Source organism: Kogia breviceps, chromosome 1 (assembly GCF_026419965.1).
Source record: "Kogia breviceps isolate mKogBre1 chromosome 1, mKogBre1 haplotype 1, whole genome shotgun sequence".
Taxonomy (NCBI): domain Eukaryota; kingdom Metazoa; phylum Chordata; class Mammalia; order Artiodactyla; family Physeteridae; genus Kogia; species Kogia breviceps.
In genome coordinates this window covers 32,085,052-32,101,963 of record NC_081310.1, presented here as the reverse complement: position 1 = coordinate 32,101,963, position 16,912 = coordinate 32,085,052, and the positions used below count along the sequence as shown (strand labels likewise).

The following is a 16,912-nucleotide window of genomic DNA, read 5'->3' as shown; positions in this document are numbered from 1 at the left end:
ATCCTTCTTGGAAATGATGGGGACCCTTCATGTGTATGCTGATTAGCTGTTAGAGAAGTGAAGTGGTTCCAGTACCTTTTCTTTTTCTTTTTAAATTTAATTTTATTTATTTTTAAATTTTTTAAATTGAAGTATAGTTAATTTACAGTGCTGTGCCAATCTCTGCTGTACAGCAAAGTGACTCACTTATACACATTCAGACATTCTTTTTTTTATATGCTTTTCCATTATGGTTTATCACAGGATATTCAGTATAGTTCCCTGTGCTATACAGTAAGACCTTGTTGTTTATCCATCCTATATATAATAGTTTACATCTGCTGATCCCAAACTCCCAGTCCTTCCCTTGGCAACCACAAGTCTGTTCTCTATGTCTATGAGTCTGTTTCTGTTTTGTAGATAGGTTCATTTGTGCCATATTTTAGATTCCACATATAAGTGATATCATATGGTATTTGTCTTTCTCCTTCTGACTTACTTCACTAGTATGATAATCTCTAGTTGCACCCATGTTGCTGCAAATGGCATTATTTTGTTCTTTTTTATGGCTGAGTAGTATTCCATTGTATATATGTACCATATCTTCTTTATCCATTCATCTGTCAATGGGCATTTAGGTTGTTTCCCTGTTTTGGCTATTGTGAATCATGCTGCTATGAATATAGGGGTGCATGTATCTTTTTGAATTATAGATTTGTCCAGGTATATGCCCAGGAGTGGGATTGCAGGGTCATATGGTAATTCTATTTTTAGTTTTCTGAGGAACCTCCACAGTGTTTTCCATAGTGACTGAACCAACTTACATTCCCACCAACAGTGTAGGAGTTCCCTTTCCTCCACACCCTCTCCAGCACTTGTTATTTGTAGACTTATTAATGATGGCCATTCTGACTGGTATGAGGTGGTACCTCATTGTAGTTTTGATTTGCATTTGTCTAATAATTAGTGATGTTGAGCATCTTTTCATTCGCCTACTGTCCATCTGTATGTCTTCTTTGGAGAAATGTCTGTTATAGTCTTCTCCCCATTTTTCGAATTGGGTTGTTTGTTTTTTTGTTGTTGAGTTGTATGAGCCATTTGTATATTTTGGAGATTAAGCTTTAGTCTGTCACATCATTTGCAAATATTTTCTCCCATTCCATAGGTTGTCTTTTCTGTTTTTTGTTTGTTTGTTTGTTTTTATAGTTTCCTTTGCTTTGCAAAAGCTTGTAAGTTTGATTAGGTCCCATTTGTTTATTTTTGTTTTTATTTCTATTGCAGTAACTTTTCTTTTAATGAGCCTAAACATCAGTATGTTTCAGAGGAAAAACAAACCATATGTATATATCAGGGGAAATCAGCTTTGACAAATCAGCATGGCAGAGAGCAAAGATAAAAAACAAATTTTGATTATGTTAATTATAGTCATTTAAAACAACTGTGTATCACTTACAGTTCATGTATACATACATTTCATATACATGTCATATTTTACAACATTCTCTCTTCTGTTGCTTTGGTCCCAAAACCTTCAGCTCCCAACTTGAAAACAACTGGAGGACACATTCTTGGGATAGAACTTGATGGTCAAGATGCCTGTTCCCTTCCCCTACCTTTTCTTCTCTGGCTGTTGCCTGAAATTTCACCCTAAGTGCTTCTTTTCAGCTAGAGCCTCAATCTCTGATAAAATGCAAGTTGTTCCCAAAGAGAAATCATTAAAACTGTCCTCTGTATAAATAAGAAGTGTAAATAAGTCAAAGTATAAATAAATTGAAGAAAAGATAAAATAACTTTGGGGACTGATAGGGCCATCTAGGGAGCTAAATGTCATAAAAAGGTGAAAACAAGTAGGTAACTTGCTAGCTTTGGGAGAAAAGGAGTTTGGGAAGGGCCAGTCCCAGAATAGACTGCTCTGATTTCCATGTAAAATTTTAGAAACTAGATTTTGCTCTGGGATGCTCAAGATTCTGATTTGTCCAAGAACCCATGCTGCTGGGGACTAAGCCAGAACTTCTCAGGCAAATCCATTGCTTGCCTTCTTGCCAGGCCTGGCTGCCGGCCACATCACCATGTTGGTCTTTGGAGATGAAACTCGAAACTACTTTCTAGTGATTGGTCAGGCAGTGGATGACGTGCGCCTGGCGCAGAACATTGCGCAGATGAATGATGTCATTCTATCACCAAACTGCTGGCAGCTCTGTGACCGGAGCATGATTGAAATTGAGAGGATTCCAGATCAGAGAGCAGTAAAGGTAGGTGTGATCCTGTTACTTGCAGAAAGTTCTGCCAGTCTGTGCCAGGGGCCTCCTGTCAGAAAAGCCACTGGGAAGCCGCTGGTTCGATGGAGCTTCCAGGCTGGAGACTTGGATGGGGTCAATCTGGGTTAGATTTAAAAGTATTGGTCCAGGGACTTCCCTGGTGACACAGTGGTTAAGAATCCGCCTGCCAATGAAGGGGACATGGGTTCGAGCCCTTGTCTGGGAAGATCCCACATGCCACAGAGCAGCTAAGCCCGTGAGCCACAGCTACTGAGCCTGCATGCCACAACTACTGAAGCCCAGGCGCCTAGAGCCTTTGCTCCACAACAAGAGAAGCCACCGCAATGAGAAGCCCGTGCACCACAATGAAGAGTAGACCCCGCTCCCTGCAACTAGAGGAAAGCCTGCGCGCAACAATGAGGATCCAACATAGCCAAATAAATAAATAAATAAAGTATTGGTCCAGAACACCTCCTCTGGGAGGAACCAAGGCTGGTGAGTTCAAGAGGAAATGATCAGGCTTCTCCGTGGTAACTAAGGATGTGGAATTTAGGTATGGAGGGCCTTTGGGGGAACTAGTGCCCTTGCTTAATGAAAGGAAGAGTCTCCTGGCTATTCCCTAGGAGCATAGGGTTGTAGTTTTGACGGCTGCCATTGGCCTTCAGGTTCTCTACTCAACACTCTCCTAACTCAGGGTGAGGAATCACCGAGGGTGAGGATTGGAGGTGAGCAGGGGCAGCAAAGATTAGTGAAGGAAGAGACTTTTCCTGTGGCCCTGCCTAGTAGAAAGCACTGTAGTTAAGTTGAAGACCAACTATAAGCAGAACTGTCCTTAGGATAAAGCCAATTAGAGAAAGGGGGCAGAGCTGTGCTGCTAGATGAACCAAGAATGAGACTGCTTGGCAGATGGAAAGAAAAGATGGTGAACACATGGAATTGCAGGCAAAGATGAGAGCCCCCTCACCCCCCCGACACACAATGTACTAGGTATGCATCAGTCTACAACACTCACAGCCCTCCCCCACTCACTCTCCCAGTAATACACATCCCAGCTGCATGACCTAGCTGGGTGATAGCAATGCCCCCCATTCCCCATCTTCTTCAATCATTCCTTATACCTTTACAAATTGTTTTTAATTTTTAAATTAATTTTAAACTCACAGAAAGTTCAAAAATAATACAAGTGTTTCCATATATCCCTTACCCAGCTTCCCCAAATGTTAGCATTCTTCATAACCAGAGTGCAATGGTCAAAACCTGAAAATTAACATTGGTGCAATACTACTCACTAATTAAAGGCCTTATTTGGATTTCACCTGTTTTCCCACTAAAGTCCTCAGTGGAGTGTTCCAGGATTCTATCCGTGATCTCACACCACATTTTGTTATTTTTACCTAGCCTCCTGCAATCTCTAAAAGAGTTTTTTAGTTTTTCCTTGTCTTTTATGACCTTGACATGTAAGAAAAGCATTAATCAGTTATTTTAGTGTATGTCCCTCTGTCTGGTTTTGCCTGATAGTTTCTCATTATTGGACTAAGGTTATCCATCTGGGGGGGCAAGAATGTCACAGAAATGAGGTTGTGCCATTCTCCATGTATCATATCTTGGGGTTCATGGTTTGATATGAATCTTATTACCGGTGCTGTTCCTGATACCTTTTGGGGCATTAGCACCCTTTGTATTTTTACGCTTGTAAGAAAGAAATGATGTACAGTTTAACCAGGCTTTATTTGAATTAAAATATTATAAAAGAATAAGAAAAAGAAGAAAAAAGTTCTAAGACTGGAAAAGTATACAGGTCAGCCCCTTGGAATGGCCCTCTGTGTATATACCAAAAATTGAGATTTTAATGACCAACTGGAGATATTTTTAATGTAGTCACATGCAAATAAAGCTCTTCATTGTTTAAGTATGCTAGTCTCTGTTTATCATGTCCTGGATATTCAAAAGCATACACCCTGCCCTTTCTGTTGAGAAATTACATTCAAAGGACCATACAGCCCTCAGAATAACCAAAAACTTCTCTTTTTTTTTTTTCAATTTAGGTTAATTTCTTAAAACCACCCCCTTCTTTTAACTTTGATGAATTTTTCACAAAGTGTATGGCTTTCATGGATTATTATCCTTCTAGTGACCACAAAAGTAAGTACCCTCTATAGACAAAAGCCTTTGCCTCTACAATTGGTCAGTAGGGTCTTATACCAATGCCAGGGGCTCCATTACAAGTGACTGGCCTCCTCAGTACAGCTCCCAGTCCCAGCAGCACACAAAAGGGACCTCCTTCCCATTCCCCACAACCTTCCTCGGGTCCTCTACCTCTCCCTTGGCAATGACTCCTTCCCTCATCGTCCAAACATTTGCAAGTCTTCTCCATGAGAAAAGAAAAAAATAAAACTTCTATGAACCCTACTTTCCCCTTCTAACATTCACCACCAAACTTCTCAGAATAGTAATGTATATGTCTCTGCCTCTTCTTCTGCCCTCTCATTTATTTATTCACCTAATAAGCATTGATTACATGCACCTCGGAGGTGAGGGGGCATGTGTTCACCTACTTGTCAGTCCTGAGCCCCTGACATCTAGCTTCTGTCCATTTCTCCTGTCTACTGAGACAGTTTATGTCAAGGTCACTAATAACCATCAATTTACCAAACTAGCTGACCTCTCTTCAGGCCTCATATTAGGTGCTTGGCTTTAGATTACTCTCTTTTTCTGGATACTACCTTCTCCTCTTTCTTTGCTTTCAAGAATATTCTTTCCTAGTTTTGCTTTTACCCCACAAACTACCCATTTTCAGTGCCCTTTCTATTCCTTAAATGTTGATTTCAGGGCTCTGTCCTTGACTGTCTGGTCTTCTCTACCCACCTTTTGTGGAACCATTCATCTATGCTGGATTTCCCCATGACTCCACAGGGCTGGGACTAGGGTGAGGAAAGCAGGACAATTTAGGTGATACAAAACAAACTTTAACACTTCATGAAGTAGACAATCTTCTGCAAAATGGTGCGAAGGGCAAGAAGATTTTATAGGGTAAAGAATAAAGGAAGAGACAAATAAAAAATATCTGATTGGCTGGGATGGCCGTCATATAGTTAGTCTTGTTTGGGGTGAGGAGGCCCAGAGTTGGCTTGGCATTTGGGGATTGGCTGACTAGATAATTGCATCTCTGGTTAAGAGGAGCATTTACAGGGAAACAAATTTTATCTAAGTCTTGGTTTGCTGACATGGCACCCTGGGCAGGGAACAGCTCCATCTTGGGCCTAGAAATTTATTTCAACATTGTCTAAATTCTATGCTACTTATCTTTCCCTAAAAACGTTTCTTCATCCAAACTAGAAACTTCAGAAACATCTTTGAATCATTTTTCTTTCTCATCATTTATGTGTAGGTCTTGAATATTTTGAACATCACAAATAGTAGACTGTAATTTTACAAAACTGCTGTAGGTAATGGGGTGGGAGGGACACTGAGGGGAACTGCAAGAAAATTGACCAGGAAAGGCCAAGAACCCAAAAGCTCCAAAGATGGAAAAAGTCTGGTGACACTCCTTGAGTTGTATCCCATCCCAACTCCTAGATCTTAATGATGCCTTCAATAAAGAGCTTCTTCTGGCCTTATTTTGGTCACTGCAATACTGCAATGCAATTCTGGTGCTAACTGCCTGGAGTTAGCACAGATAGGTGGAGTTCTCCATAAGACTCTCCTTATTTCAGACACCAGCTGCAAGCTCTGAGATCACCAGGCCACCTGCACTTCTGACCAATTGGCTACAGATCCAAGAGTTCCCACAATGCTCTCAGGTTTAATAAATAATTCACTATAGTTCAATATTCACTAAAACTCACAGAACTCAGGAAAGTGCTATGCTTATAATTATGGCTTTATTGTAAAGGATACATATGAAGACCAGTGTTATATTTATCTCTAGACACATAGGGTGAGGTCGGGGAGAGTCCCAAACATGAAGCTTCTGTATCCTCAGGACACATCAGTCTCCCTGCACATCAAGGTATGATTACCAACCAGGGAAGCTCACCCAAGCTTTTGGGGTTCAGAGATTTTATTGGTATTTAATTAAGTAGGCATGTTGATTGAATCATTGGCCTTGTAATTGAACTAAATCTCCAGTCCCCATTCCCTCCTCAGAAGTCCTGGAGGTCAGGCTCTAATCACCTGGCTCAAAGCCCCAACCCTCTTATCACGTGCTTGGTCTTTCCAGATAGACCCCTATCCTGAATCATCTCATTAGCATAAATTCAGGTGTGGTCCAAAGGGTCCAAAGGTCCACAGTGAATAACAGAGACAACCTATTAACTGGGAAATCCCAAAGATTTAGAAGTTACTCTCAGGTACCAGAAACGAAAACCAGCCAAATTCTTTATAAGTTTTGTCTCCATAACCACTGCCACCGTAATGGTCTAGACGTTTACAACTCCTGCTCTCTTCCTGAGCTCTTTGCCTTTTTCTACAGTCTATTTAATGTCATTTCTTGTTAATCTCCAATATTCACATGGGGCTCCAGGCAGGCTAGAGTAACATACTGTGCTCATTCTTGACTTTAACCAACTTGGTTCCCTCTGCTAGGAATGCCCTCCTCTATCCTTCTAGTAAAAAGCTGTAAGTCATTCAAGATTGAGTAAAATTCCTAGTACTCCTTTGAACCCTTTTCAGATTAAACCAGTTTGTCTAGGCCCCTGCTTCCCCTGAATCTCTCTGGTCTTTATAATCTTTTAGCCCATTCGACCTTTTTTCTATTTAAATTTTCTAAAAATATTATACTTGAATGTCCATAAGTCAGTGCCTCCAGGAAGAAGTCCAAGTTTCCTAATGACTTTTTTTCCCCACACAGTGCCTAGCATGGTGCTTTAAATAGACTAGGTTTTGAATATATACCATAAAGACTTTAAAATTAAATCTTCTTCTTAATTTGTATCCCTTTCAGACTCCGTTGTTCTTTTTGAACTATTTTTTTTCACATTATCATTATTTTATTCCCTGCTAAAAGCCTATCATCCTTTCTTTCTCCCTCAATTTTTGATTTCTTCAAGCTCATTCTTACCACCTCCACGCAACTGAATTTTGGGAAACCTGCAACTTCTGAGAACTTCTCATTGGATTTCCCTTGACCCCATTGGGCCACTAGGTAGCCCAGAGTGTTCCTGACTGAACAGTGAAGACCACTGCCCAAGGGAATGGGGACTGGGAGGTGCCTCTCTCTAGCACTGCAGAGCCAAGCTTCCCTTTCTGATCCTGCCCCTCCTTCTGCATCATAGACCTCCTGAGGCTTGCTTGCATACTGGAGTCTGATCCTGAACTGGAGTTGTCCCTACAAAAGTATGTGATGGAAAGCATATTGAAACAGGTATTTTCATATTTTTTAATTTATTGGCTTTTGGTGTGTCAGGGGTCTTGGACAGCTGTTAAGATCAAGAAAATCAGTAGCTTGTAAAATGTTTCATTGAAGTAAAAAGAGGTGGGGCTGACATTCTCCATGCCTAGGTGACTGAACAGTTTATTGTTCACATCAGGATACTTTTAAGAGTTAAAGGGGCATTATTCATAATTACACTGTGACAACAGGCGTAAACTAGGACTGTGTTGCCTTACACAACTGGGCAAACTGAAACTGTCCCAAGCATATGAGAACATATGGTTACCCTTTCTATAGGCCACATAGCAGAAAGACATCAAGTGAGTGATACTGTTTCTCTTAAGTCACTTGAATTGGATCTTAAGCTTTGAAAGTTAATACAGATAATTAGAACTCTCAGAACTACCTCCAGCCCCCAAAGTTTTCCCTTTGCATTTGCTTAGATCTAGGTTCTCTCAAATGCATTAATCTGTGCAAATTATAACTGTTTCTGAGCACTCACCATATGCCAGACACTCTACTCTTTCTTTCTTTCTTTTTTTTTTTTATAGCCTACATATATCTGAACTACATTTATAGCCAAGTGGTTTACCTTTTTTTTTTTTAATATTTATTTTTTTGGTTGCACCGGGTCTTAGTTGTGGCAGGCGGGCTGCTTAGTTGTGGCACATGGGCTCCTTAGTTGTGGCATGTGAACTCTTAGTTGCAGCATGCACGTGGGATCTAATTCCCTGACCAGGGATTGAACCCAGGCCCCCTGCGTTGGGAGCTCAGAGTCCTATCCACTGCACCACCAGGGAAGTCTCTCTACCCTTTCGTATATTTATTCTTCACAATCCTTGACAGATATCTTTATCCCTTATATGTGAGAAAACTGAGACTCAGAGGATGCCATGAACTTTCCTGAGGTTGTAAAGTAGGAAATGTGGCTAGGATTTGAACCCTGTTCTCTCTGAACCCTACATTTTTTGCACAGGCTATACACTGCCTCTAATATATGGCTGTTTTAATTCTTAATCCCATTAAAATGCAGTTGTGCCCTAGAGGAAATCTTTGTAGGACAAGCCTGATCAGTGGGCAGCTGCCTTCACAGTGTGGGTTGAAGAGCTATCAGAATGCACCCCTCCACATTCTGCTCAATTTAGAAACACTGCCTTTAGTGGCTGCAATTGTTCGACTCTTCAAGGTTTTTGAAGCTCAAGAGAGCCACCCCCTCTTCCCCTCCCTCCCTCTAAGAGATATAACACATTATGCTTCTTCAGCTGTTACCAGCTGAGAGCAAGGTCTACAGGAATGGGGTATGTGAGTCTCCATGAGTCACTGTGAAAATTGTGGGTAAGAATGATGAACACCAGCTGAAGATATAACAGCTAAGGGGGCTGAAAGGAGGCAAAAGAGAAACCTTTTAAAGCTTTACCAAGGCCTGTCCCTGCACTTCAAGAACAGATGTGGGGACTTCCCTGGTGGCGCAGTGGTTAAGAATCCACCTGCCGATGCAGGGGACATGGGTTCGATCCCTGGTCCGGGAAGATCCCACATGCCACGGAGCAACTAAGCCTGTGTGCCATAACTACTGAACCTGCGCTCTAGAGCCCGTGAGCCACAACTACTGAGCGTGCGTGCTACAACTACTGAAGCCCGGACACCTAGAGCCTGTGCTCTGCAGCAAAGAGAAGCCACCACAATGAGAAACCCATGCACTGCAGCAAAGAGTAGCCCTTGCCACAACTAGAGAAAGCCCAAGTGCAACAATGAAAACCCAATGCAGCCAAAAATAAATAAACAAAATAAATTTTTTAAATAATAATAATTTTAAAAATTAAAAGCACCCCTAAAAATTCAAGGTAAAACAAAACAAATGAGAGTTGTAGGCATATAATAGAAAGATATGTTTAAAAAAAAAAAGAACAGAGATGTGGTTGCATTTTCCAAACCAAAACTCAGAACACATGGCCTGATAGAATAAATTTTTAATTATTTAATTTTTTTATTTAACATATTTAAAATTATGTATTTAATATTAATTATTGATACTTATTTAAGAAATTCATTTGAAAACTCAGAAAATTATCATATTGGTGAGTTAGAAATTATTTAAATTATCTTTTATGAAAAGTCTCAAATTACATGAAACCAGGACTGTCGCAGCCTGCAAGATTCCCTATACACAATTGGCTGCAAGATTCCCTATACACAATTTCCTCTTTCATCCAGAAGATATGTTTCATATAGCCAATGGAGAATTTGACACTTTTGTGCTATTTGGGGGAGAAAAAAAATGCAGTGATTCTCCCCCATTGGTTTGCTATGCAGTTAATTTAACAAAATTCAGGGCTGATGATATAGGCAGGGGTAATTTGGGAACACCCTCCTTTCCTTTCCCTGTGCCTGTTGTGGATAGACTTAGAGAAAAGATGGGAGCTGAATGAAATATACCACCCCAAGAAGCAGGCGAATGTTATAAATGGAATGTTGGACTAGAAGTCTGTAGATTTGCATTTTTGTTTGCTACTGTTTCCCCATGTGACTTGGGAAAATTATGTTATTTCTCCATCTCTCAGTTATCTAATTAGTAAAATGGGCATAATAATGCTGATTTTATTTCATTTGAGGATAAAATAGGATAGAATAGGAAAATATTCTGGAAGGTACCTTACCATGAAAATATAAGGTTGAATTACATAGCATGCTATTCTTACTCCTACATTGTAAGGGAGCCAAAAGAACAGCAGTCTTTTTTTTTATTGTGATGGCTCATATTGGCATGAGGGAGCTAGCAGTTGGGCAAGGGAGTGGTATCTGGCCAAAAATGAGCAGGTGTGTAGGTTCCCATTGGAAGAGATTTTGATAGGCCATTCCATTTCTGTCCTTTTTACTTTGGGTTGCCTCTTCTGTGTTGTACCTCCCAACTTTGATAACTTCAGCTTCCCTAGAGAATCTCAAAAGCCTAGTTCTATCCCAGTGATAATTTTGGGTGTAGGGGTGATATTGGGAGGAAAGATGCACTGCCAAAGACACATGTTAAGGAAAGCTTCCCTCTAAATTGCAGATTGATGACAAAAAGCTTCGGGGTTATTTGTCTGAGCTTCGCCCAGTGACTATCATGTTTGTGAACCTGATGTTTAAGGACCAAGACAAAGCAGAAGTCATAGGCTCAGCCATCCAGGATGCCTGCGCGCACATTAATTCTGTCCTGAGGGTCTTCCGAGGCCAAATCAACAAAGTCTTCATGTTTGACAAGGTAAATTTCCTACTAAAGGTGTGGGAACCTACCAATAATTTAAGGTTAGCATTCATGTCTATGGACATGGGGGAGAGGGAGGGAATAGACACCTTTAACCTAGAACTATCAGTCTTTCTTCATAGTTGTAATTACAGCTTACATGGTGGATATGACACTCATTATGTGCCAGGCATTGTTCTCCACACTTTACATATTTTATTCGTTTCTCCTCGTGACTACTCCAAGAGGTAGGTACTGTTCTTATTGTCCCCAATTTACAGATGAGGAGGTTTAGGTAGAGATGAGGATACTGAGACAAGATGAGATTAAATGGTGGACTGGGATTCAAACCCAGGTAATGTGCCTTCTTCGTCTGTGCTCTTAACTACTGTGTTCAACTAGCTTTCACTATACATACGTATATCTGCAACCCAGGGTATAATGCATCTCCCAGAGATTTTAGGTCAGGTTTCTAGTAACTGTCATACCCCAGAAGTAATTTCTGATCATCTCCACCTGCCATATGTATACTTCCAGTTCCCCTTTCAGTTTCTTAATCAGTTGGGGTGGGTGGGGGGTGGGTGTCACATCTAGCTCTCAGTGTTTTCAATCTGCTCTTACTCAATTCAGAGAAAAATGATGTGATAAATTATCACAGAAGTGCTCATGAGAATTGACTCCCCATCTCAGGTGTTTCTGTATCTTAAGAGCAGGGCACTCAATTACTGCCCCACACTCATTCATTCACTAATTCAGTAAGCGCTTATTGAGCATTTCATAGCCACTGAAAGCTAGGGCTGCAAAAATGGGTAACTCACACACGTTTTCCCAGAACCAGGCAGAAAGAATAAATTCTTTTTTTTTTTTGGTACACTGGCCTCTCACTGTTGTGGCCTCTCCCGTTGCAGAGCACAGGCTCCGGACGCACAGGCTCAGCGGCCATGGCTCACGGGCCCAGCCTCTCTGCGGCATGTGGGATCTTCCCAGACTGGGGCACGAACCTGCGTCCCCTGCATTGGCAGGCGGACTCTCAACCACTGCACCACCAGGGAAGCCCAGAACAAATTTTTTGTAGGAAAAACAAACTCTGTGCTTCTGAGGGAGTGGGGTCCTCCAGCACAGTGTGCTCTAGTACTTTCTTCCATATTCATTTATGAGTATCATCAGAAAAGAGCATAGAACCTAAGAGAACAGTCTTTGGTGTCTAACAGACACTCCAGACAATTCCTGGAGAGACAGTTCCTGGCTCCAACAATTCCCAGCTGTGTGACCTTAGCAAGTCATTGAACTTCTCTGAGACTTGGTTTGTTCCTGAGTAAAAATAGGGATATTATTTAAATGGAGATAGTATTTGCCTCAAATGATTGTTGGAAGTTTTAAAAAATATATGTGTGAAACGCTTGTTGCAATGTCTAGTTCACGTCAGCACTCAGCAGATGGGAGATGCTAGTCTCACTGCCAGCGTGAGACCTTCCCAAGCCACTAGGCAGAATTTCCAGGCAAAGCAGACCCACCAGTGGCCCCAAAGGGGCTGCCCTCTAGTCTCTTCACAGACCTGGATTCAGGGCTCCCCTCGCACATCACAACAGAACCTAGCACCAATTAGGATTTGATTCTTGGTCAGCTTCTTTTTGGAGAGGGTTGAAGAAATTGAGCCATTTTACTGTTCTTTTGCATTTTATCAGGATATAACATACATAGACTCAAATTTTTAACTCATTGGGCTTTATGCATTATGCCCTTTTCTTATAGAAAACAGCGTCTGAGATCATTTTTTAAGGGACTGGTAGTAAAAGTGCCAAGTTTTAGAGTTTACTCTCTGCTTGAAAGAGTTAACTTTTTGTGAGAAAAACCACTCCCAGCTTAAGTCTTTATCCTTAAGAAAAATGAATAATAACAATATCTGAAAAGAACTTTAGAGTTTATAAGGTATATGTATATATATGTGTGAATATGTATATATAATATATTAATATTTTCAGTAGCCAAACCAACCTCAGCAAGTCTAGGTTATACCCATTTTCAGATTCATAAACTGAAGTTCATAGAGTGTAATTGACTTGTCCAAGTTTCTACACTTGGGAAGTGGCCTGAGAACACAGATTTTCTGATTCCAGAGCTGGCACCTTTTGCTCTGTGCTGCTTCTTGGCCTTAAACTTAGTACCTTGCAGCCCAAGACCTTGGCCACAGGAGAGAGTAGAGGAGGGTGCACACAAATAGCTCAGTACAACCCACTATCTCTGGAGCAAAAACAAGCCCCGCTCAGGCTCAAGCCCTACTGTTGATGAGGCACTAGAAGTTACATGAAGTTTGCTAAAAATAAAATGGGTGTGAGTGAAATCATGATGAAATTTGTTTCAGAGAGTGAAAATTGCTGCCCAACCTCCACTGGGCCTTCTAGCTGGTCCAGTTTAAAGCTGACTGTCCACCAGCTGTGTTTGCTGATCCTCTCCCTCACAGGGCTGTTCCTTCCTCTGTGTCTTTGGTTTTCCCGGGGAAAAGGCACCTGATGAGGTCACTCATGCCTTGGAAAGTGCTGTGGATATATTTGACTTCTGCTCTCACATCCACAAGATCCAGTGAGTGTTTCCAGACCCTGATTCCGTCTGGTCCCTGACCCTGTTGTAGGATATGGGGAGATAGGACAAGTGTCAGGGAAGAGGAAGGCAGGAGAAGGCTGTCTTTGCCTGGGTGCCTTTATGTCTGCATTCATTACTCACCTAATGTACAAGTAGGGTGAGCAAACCCAGCCCTGATGCAGTCAGACGGGGGATGGTCAAGGCCAGGTGGAGAAAGGATACTCCTAAAAAGTCCAAATGTACCAGAGAGAGTCTAACTGAGTTGTCTCTCTCTACTCTGGCTTACTTTCTGGTAGAGGTCGCACTCCCAACGATGTTGGAGACCTGAGTTGATTTTTAATAACTAGGAGATAAAGTAAGTCCTTGGGTTGGAAATTTATATATTGATCTGGCCTCAAGATGATCCACTGAGTAAAACTGTCAAAATAATGTTTACCATCCTCAACCCCGGCTGTCCAAGAGCCCAGTGCCCTCAGGCTCCCCCAGACTGAGCACCCCAGTGACCCTACTTGCGGCCCACTCTGGTCTACTCTAAACAGGTACCACTCCTTGCCCTAAATATTCCACCTTCGCAGCCTCTAGTCATCTGTATGCATTAGCAAAGTTAGCTGTCAGGTGCCACACACTGAGTTACTTCCTTTCAAAACAATGACCTTGTTCTTTCCAGCAATCACAAAAGATAGTTAAAATTGTTTACTCAAAGTCATTCTATATTGAAAGTCCATTTGGGGTGATGAGCTTATTTTCCAGAAAAATAGCTCAGATGAATAGTTAAAACTAGCAAAAAAGTGAACTGAGTTATCACTTCTAAGAACTTAGTTCTCTGTCACAAACTGCCCCTCCTTTACATCTCCAGGCCACGTACAATTGCCCTAACCTAACTACAAAGGGAAGAGAGTTATTTCTTGAAAATCCTTTCCCACCCCTCCCCCATCCCATTCATCACCTTGTCCCCACCCTCCTTGCCTTCTCTGTGCTCATTGTCTTTGTCTCTTTCCTCTCAACTCTCTTTCTGCCCGGAGCCAGCACTGTTTCCATCGGCGTGGCCAGTGGGATTGTCTTCTGCGGAATCGTTGGACACTCTGTGAGGCACGAGTACACAGGTGTGCTGGGCTAACTTATCTCCATCTTCCTTTCAGCAAACACTGTGCCTTGCCACTGGGCTTGGTGGGAGGAAAGACAAAAATAAGTGAGGCGTGGGCCCTGCGTTCAGAAAGTTTACAGTCTTCCAGATGGAACCAAGTCATATAGCTTTGCCCGTTGACAGCTCAATGATTGCAAATATGCATTTCCGGGGCTATGATTGAGTATAAGAAATATGCAGTCATTTGAGGGGAGCCATGGGGGGCCATAAGCTCGTGGGACGATGGGCCTTTATGTTAATTTTCTGTTCACATTAAACAGTTACTCCTCTTAATTCCTGGGATAGGTTAGGACTGCTGCTTTTTTTTTTTTAATTATTTACTTTTGGCTGCTTTGGGTCTTCGTTGCTGCGCACGGGCTTTCTCTAGTTGCGGCGAGCGGGGGCTACTCTTCGTTGCGGACGCGGGCTTCTCATTGCAGTGGCTTCCCTTGTTGCTGCACACGGGCTCTAGATGCGCAGACTCAGTAACTCTGGCTCGCGGGCTCTAGAGCGCAGGCTCAGTAGTTGTGGAGCACGGGCTTAGTTGCTCCGTGGCATGTGGGATCTTCCCGGTGGCATGTGGGATCTTCCCGGACCAGGGCTCGAAACCCTGTCCCCTGAATTGGCAGGCGGATTCTTAACCACTGTGCCACCAGAGAAGACCCAGGACTGCTTCTTAAAAATTATGAATATTGGCATTACTGATAAATAGTACTAATCTCAAAAGGAAATAGTACGTAGGTGTTATCTCAAGATTTCACTGCTTTTTCCTTTTCAATCCTATTACGGTTTTAAATGTTCAGAAATAATACATCTAAAATACTGAATACATATAAAACTGAAATAGTTATGTCTGAAATGATACGATGTCTGAGATTTTCTTCAACATAATACAGGGTGGAGAGTGGATGCAAATGGGGATGGAGCGGGATTGGCCACGGGTTAATGGTTTTGGGGACTGGGTGATGGGTATATAGATTCATGATACCATGCTTTATTGTATTGTCAAATTTCCCCATACTAAACTGTTTTTAGAAAATGAATATCTTTTTTTTTTTTTTTTTTTTTTTTTGCGGTACGCGGGCCTCTCACTGTTGTGGCCTCTCCCTTTTGCGGAGCACAGGCTCCGGACGCACAGGCTCAGCGGCCATGGCTCATGGGCCCAGCCGCTCCGCGGCATGTGGGATCCTCTCGGACCGGGGCACGAACCCGCGCCCCCCTCATCAGCAGGAGGACTCCCAACTACTGCGCCACCAGGGAAGCCTAAAAAATGAATATCTTAATCAGGAATATTCAAGTTTATGTCAAAGTGCAACATTTAATACCTAATTAATAGTATTATTCACTGAGGGCTTACCAGCAGCCCAGCACTTCTCGAAGTTCTTTATGTGTATTAACTCATTAATCTTCATAAACTACCCTCTGAGAGAGGTACTATTATCAACCCCATTTTACAGATTAGAAAACTGAGGCATGGAAGAGTTCAAGTATTTTGCCCAAGTAATTTGCATGTAGTAGTTAGAGGTAGAGCTGAGATCCAAACCTGCATAACCTGGTTTCAGACTCTGTGCACTACAGTGTATTACCTCTTACAATATCCCCTAAACCAATCCTACACACACCCTCCTTCCAGCCCCATTTACTCACCCTTAAAAAATTAAATGAAGGCTCATACACAGGAACATGCAGACGCAATTGGAGATCACTGTTCCAGGCCCACGCTTGTGCTTATCTCTCTTGTAGCAGAAGATCGAGTTTACCTCATCTGAGGGCCCTCAGGGCCTGTCCACCGTCCCACTTAACAGAATCCTCTCCATATTCAGGGTCCTGCTATCCCTGAGCAGATCATCCCCCTTAGCCTCCCAGGTGGCTAAATGAGTTAACTCCCTATATATTCTAAAATAGCCATTGGCTGAATCTGGGTAGTTGAAGGTGAGATTGCTGTGTCATCCATAAGAGGCAAAGGGAGTAAAGGGTAACAGTGCCGTTTGGGGACAGTACGCCTCAGATTACACTCAGTTCAATGGCTGTTTTCTCCCAGCTCTTTGCCTTTCTCTCTCCTTCCTATTATAGTCATTGGTCAAAAAGTCAACATAGCTGCCAGGATGATGATGTACTACCCAGGAATCGTGACCTGTGACTCCGTCACCTACAATGGCAGCAACCTACCAGCCTACTTTTTTAAAGAGCTTCCAAAGAAAGTCATGAAAGGTGTTGCAGATTCTGGACCAGTGTATCAGTGTTTGGGCCTTAATGAGAAAGTGTGAGTGTGGGGCTTTGATCTTGCAGTACTTTTTAGTAAAGAAGTGGGACAATTATGATAGCAAAATGACAGGTCACCCATTTCAGATTCAAAGCCAGCTCATGAAATTAAAATC

General features: G+C 42.1%; 1 protein-coding gene across 4 annotated transcripts in view; it reads left to right on the top strand.

The window, feature by feature from the left end:
* The window catches only part of ADCY10 (adenylate cyclase 10), a 93,428-nt gene that overhangs the window by 4,298 nt on the left and 72,218 nt on the right, over positions 1 to 16,912 (top strand). For all 4 annotated transcript variants that reach the window (XM_059073630.2, XM_067030121.1, XM_067030128.1 and 1 more), the window contains 7 exons: positions 2,026 to 2,231; positions 4,283 to 4,379; positions 7,511 to 7,599; positions 10,658 to 10,849; positions 13,293 to 13,411; positions 14,438 to 14,514; positions 16,608 to 16,797. In XM_059073630.2, coding sequence (XP_058929613.2) covers positions 2,026 to 2,231; positions 4,283 to 4,379; positions 7,511 to 7,599; positions 10,658 to 10,849; positions 13,293 to 13,411; positions 14,438 to 14,514; positions 16,608 to 16,797 — 970 coding nt within the window. The remainder of the gene's footprint in view (positions 1 to 2,025; positions 2,232 to 4,282; positions 4,380 to 7,510; positions 7,600 to 10,657; positions 10,850 to 13,292; positions 13,412 to 14,437; positions 14,515 to 16,607; positions 16,798 to 16,912) is intronic.